At 62.9% G+C, this 4,878-nt stretch overlaps 2 protein-coding genes across 2 annotated transcripts in view; both read right to left on the reverse strand.

The window, feature by feature from the left end:
* RNF122 (ring finger protein 122) overlaps nt 1-2,380 on the reverse strand; it is a 12,536-nt gene extending 10,156 nt beyond the window's left edge. Inside the window, exon 1 of the mRNA XM_057387233.1 lies at nt 2,277-2,380. Within this exon, the coding sequence (XP_057243216.1) occupies nt 2,277-2,301 (25 nt within the window). The 5' untranslated portion in view covers nt 2,302-2,380. The remainder of the gene's footprint in view (nt 1-2,276) is intronic.
* An 868-nt stretch (nt 2,381-3,248) lies between these two features.
* DUSP26 (dual specificity phosphatase 26) overlaps nt 3,249-4,878 on the reverse strand; it is a 3,405-nt gene continuing 1,775 nt past the window's right edge. Inside the window, exons 2-3 of the mRNA XM_057387232.1 lie at nt 4,668-4,878; nt 3,249-3,836 (exon numbers count right to left, since the gene is read on the reverse strand). The exon at nt 4,668-4,878 is cut by the window's right edge and continues 34 nt beyond it. Coding sequence (XP_057243215.1) covers nt 3,637-3,836; nt 4,668-4,878 — 411 coding nt within the window. The 3' untranslated portion in view covers nt 3,249-3,636. The remainder of the gene's footprint in view (nt 3,837-4,667) is intronic.

Here is a 4,878-nt window from a genome sequence, read left to right on the forward strand (position 1 = left end):
ATGAGAGCATGAGGTAATGCTGGAGCACCTGGAGAGCCCCAGCCTTTCCCTCTGTGCTCATCTGAGGGGCTCAAAACCCAGCGCACGACCCCAAAAATCACCCCCAGCCATCCCTGCTCTGCTCTGTTCTGACAGCCCCCGCACTCTGCCCCATCCCGTGGGGCAGAAATCCCATCCCTGACCCCACAAGGRCCCGTTTGGGACTCACCAGCTCATCCAGGGGTGTTCCTGACCTTCAGGAACTCAMGGGCTCCAGGAAAATTCCCTTTGCTGCTCCGGGACAGGGTATGGGATGTGCAGAGGGTCTGGAGCAGGGGGTCCCTGCCGAGCTCAGCCCCCTCTCCCTCCCAGCCCCTTCCCTGGGTTGGTTTTGATTAAACCCTTTGTGTTTTCAGTTCAAGGGGAATCGATCAAATCCGGGTTTAACCAAACGTGAAATGAGGACCTGATGGGCGCCAGGGCGGAACAACCCCTTCCACCAGAACCAGAGACTCTGGGGGCTGGAGAGATTGTGGGATTGAAAAATGGGAAAAGAGGGATCTGCAGATGTTTGGGGAGGTGCCCAGAGACGCACGGGGCCTTTCGGGGCTCCTGCTCGAAGGATGCTCGCACGAAGCCGCTGCGTTTTGCCAGCAAAGTCATTTTTGTGCAAACTCCCAAAGCTCCTTCAGGAAGGAGAAGGAACCCGGGGACAGTTTGACCCATCAGGGCTGTGCTTTGAACTTTTTCCTCCTCCTCTTCCTCCTCCTCCCCACGCAGATTTAACCCAAATCCCCCTCTGTGAGCTGTGCTGAGGACACAGAGCCTTGAGCTGCACAATGGGGTGACCCCAGCCCTGTGCCCCACASCAAACCCCACAGCSTGACCTCAACCCCAYAACCCCACAACCCCACAACCAACCCCTCCTCAAACCCCTCCAATCCCAGTTTGGTCCCTCAGACCCCACATTCTGATTTATTCCACGATATTTCCAATCAGGACAGACCCAAATTTTCACCCCCACTGTGCAGAGCAGAGTTTCTCCCTCACCCCGATTCTTGTTCAATAAAACAAATGGAAAACTCAGCAGGGCATTAAAYAAAACCATTCCTTCTCCTCCCACACAAAATCCGTGGGATTTGCACCACCAGACCCGATGCCGTTCCCATATCGGTTTTGCTGGGATATAGGCAGAGGCTCCCTGCAAAAAGCTGCCCCAAAACAAAATCCCACACGGGGAATAAGGATCTTCCCTCCAAATGAAGTTCCCGGGTTTCTGCAAAGCCCCGAGCTCAGGTGAGCAGCGGGAGCTGCGAAGGAGGAGCCGAAATGCCGAGGYAGCAGCTCAAACTCCTCTGAATAAACCCATTTAAGTTAAAATCTGATTTTTCCACCAACAGCCYTGTGAAGGCCCTTAGCAGCACCGCGCTCTGATTTATCAAATATTTGCGAGCCTGGGGCTGGAAGCCAAAATGCACAAGTTGGGTGCCCGGGGCCGGTGCCCCGAAGCCACTCCTCGTTCTCGGAATAAGGCTGGGCTCTGTCCCGCTGTCCCCAAAGCCTCGGACAGAGCTCTGAAGCAAAAGCCTCGCTTATTTCGGAGCTTTTCCCCAAGCCAGCCGGGCCTGGAGCTGCTGCGGAGCATTTCCCCGCACCCACCCGGTGCCACACGTGCGGGACAACTGCGGCTCCGCGTCCCCGCAGCGGGGCTGGGTGAGAGCGGAGGAAGCCGCTGCTGCCGTTATATTTATCTTCAAAGGCTGTAAATGAAACCAGCCCGGCCTTTGTTTGATGCTGGAATTGCCAGCGCAGCCTCTCAACCCCTCAGTCACAAAAAAACCCCCTCTCCTCACTGGAGCCGAGCCCCGCTCACATGTGCGGGCTCAGCCCCGCGCTCCCGAGAGCTCCTGACGGCCGGAGGAGCCGCGGCCCCGTCTGGGGACCCCGAAAAACGAGTTCGTTCCACTTTTCGGGTGCGCGAGAGCGGGTTTGGGGTCGGTTTTTTTGGGTGCAAGCAGCCAGAGAGTGGTAAATTCATTGCGCCGGGGGTTTCATCCCTGAGAGCCGAGAGGGACGGGGGAACCGGGGGGACCGGGGGGACCGGAGGGACCGGGGGACATGTGGGTGTCACAGGGGAGAGCACGGAGCGGCCGGGGGTGCCCGGGGAATGCCCGAGGGATGCCCGAGGGTGCCCGGGAGATGCCCGGGGCATGCTCGAGGGATGCCCCGCTCCCCCCGCCCGGGAAGCAGGCAGGGGACGCCCCCTCCCCACGCAGCCGCCCCCTCCCCGCGCTCACCGTGGCACCACTGGAACGGGGGCATCGGGCGGCTCCGCGGGGCCGCGGCTGCTCCGCCGGGCCATGGCCGTGCCCGCAAACCCCGCCCCGGCCCCGCAGTCCCCCCGGGGCCGCCCCCGGACCGCCCCCGTCCCGCCGCCACCGGGGCTGGGACAGGGAGAGGTGGCCCCGGTGGCCGCACCCCCGGAGTGTCCCTGTCCTGCGCATCCCGCGCTGTGTCCCCAAAGTGCCCCAGGCCCGGCTGGACAGGTCTGGGAGCACCTGGGACAGTGGAAAGTGTCCCTTCCCATGGCACGGGTGGCACTGGGTGGGTTTTAAGGTCCCTTCCCACCCAGCCCAGTCTGGGTTTTGTGATTCCCAGCGCGGTCAGCAGTGACCCATGGGTGCTGTGGCTCTGTCCCCGCGGTGTCCCAAACCCTGGCGCTGTCCCCGCTCTGTCCCTGCTCTGTCCCCGGCTCCTCTCCCTGCCCCTTTCCACCGTCCCAGCGCTGCTCCGGGGCCCTCCGGAAGCGCAGGAAGAATGGAGCTATAACGGGAGCGGGAGGACAATGGGGGCTGGCGGGCGGCGGGGCTGGGGCCACCAGGGCCACCAGGACACCCCTCCCTGGCCCAGCCTCCCCCAGCCCCACTGCTCCTGGGGGTGTTTGTCACAGCCTGGGTGGCCCCTTTGGGACACTGGCACGGTGACCTTGGGAGTGCCAGCCCGGCTCTGCTTCCCACCAGGAGCCTCCAGTTTGTCCCCAAAGAAAAAGAGTGGGGACACCCAGGACAGACACCGGGTGGGGACACCCAGGACAGGCACTGGGTGGAGGCTCAGCTTTGGGCTCTGGGAGGGGGCTCAGCTTTTCCCTGCACTGGGAATTTGAGGAGGATTCAGGTCCATCCCAACCCCGAGCACTCTGTCCCCAACTCCCGTGACAGACCCCAGCCCCAGCTGTCCCAAAGCACCCGAGGGTGGCCCAGGGCTGTCCTTAGCGCTGGCTTTATTTTCACAGGGTGACACGAGGCACGGACAACACCCAAACACCACGACGGGGTGAGCTCTGCCCGAACCCACCYACCGGAGCCGAGCCACGTCACCACAAACACACGGGACACACGGCGGGGGACACAGAGCGGCGGTGTCCTGGCAGGAGGGGACACGACTGGCTGGGAAASGGGGGACAAAGCCGTGGAGGCTGCCCGGAGCCCGCGGGGACGGAGTGACCGGTGCCACGGGGCCGAGTCCCTGCGGGGGTGGCTTGGGGCGAGCGGGGTGGGAGGGGGGCCATGGCCTGCGGGGTTTGGGGTGGACACGGGGGTGGCTCGCAGTGGCCGAGCTGGGCGAGCGGGGACCGGGCGGGCAGAGCCCCCGGCTCTCTCAGGAGCTCCTCTTGAGCCGCAGGGCGTTGTCCAGGGCCACCAGCTGGCGCAGGAAGCCGCGGTTGGGGATGATCCCGCGGTGGTCCTTGACCGTCTTTATGGCTTCCACCAGGGGCATGTGGTGGCGGATCATGAGGTAGGCGAGGACCAAGGTGGCCGATCTGCTGACCCCGACGGCGCAGTGCACCAGGATCCTCCCTGCGGGGACACAGCGCGGGGTCACTGCACGGCCACCAAATCCCGATAAAAAATCCCCAAATCACACTACTGAGTGTGCCATGGAGCGCCCGGGGAGGGGATGGGGGAACACAGTGGGGTCGCCCTCATGGAAAAGGGTGTCAGCGTGTCCTGGCATCCCAAAAAGGACCCAGAAACAGCTCAGGGCATAGGCTGGGGGTGGGACATAGGGGGGACAGGGCTCTCATCCTGCCTGTTCCTATGGGGAGGAGGTGATGCCGTGCAGGGGACAGCGGTGGGGTCATCTCATGAGGAGACACCATTAAGGTGATCCCATAAGGAGACACCGCTGAGGTGATCCCATGCAGGGGACATCATCAGGGTGATCCCATCCAGGGGGACACCATCAAGCTGTGATCATATGAGACACAAGGGTGATCCCAAGAGACACCATCGGGGTCATCCCATGAAGGGGACAGCATCGGGGTGATCCCATCCAGGGAACACCAGCAGGGTCATCCCATACATGGGACGCTACTGAGGTGATCCCATAAGGAGACACCATTGATGTGATCCCATAAGGAGACACCAGCGGGGCCATCCCATGAGGAGACACCATCAAGATGACCCCAAGAGACACCATCAGGGTGATCCCATACATGTGACACCATCCCAGCCTGGGACCACCTTTGCTCCCCGGGATCCCCAGGGCACCAGCCCAGCTCCCCACCCTTCCAGAGCATTCCCCACCCTCCCAGGGTATTCCTCACCCTCCCAGAGCATTCCCCACCCTCCCAGGGCATTCCCCACCCTCCCAGAGCAGCTCCCCCACCCTTCCCCGTCCCCAGGGACCTTCGTTGAGGGCCTGGTGGATGAAGTCGGCGGCGGGGTAGAAGTAGGGGCTCATGTCGAAGGAGGGCGAGTCGTGCGCCTCGATGCCCAGGTAGCGGATGCCCGTGCCCTCGTAGAACTCGGCGCCGCCGCGCCAGCGGCAGTGGGAGGCGTTCAGAACGTGGGTGATGCGCAGCTGCAGCAGCTCCCGACGGTTGGACGCGATGTCCCT

This window comes from Malurus melanocephalus, unplaced genomic scaffold, assembly GCF_030028575.1.
Source record: "Malurus melanocephalus ecotype Western Australia unplaced genomic scaffold, MMel_1.1 scaffold_1161, whole genome shotgun sequence".
Lineage (NCBI taxonomy): Eukaryota > Metazoa > Chordata > Aves > Passeriformes > Maluridae > Malurus > Malurus melanocephalus.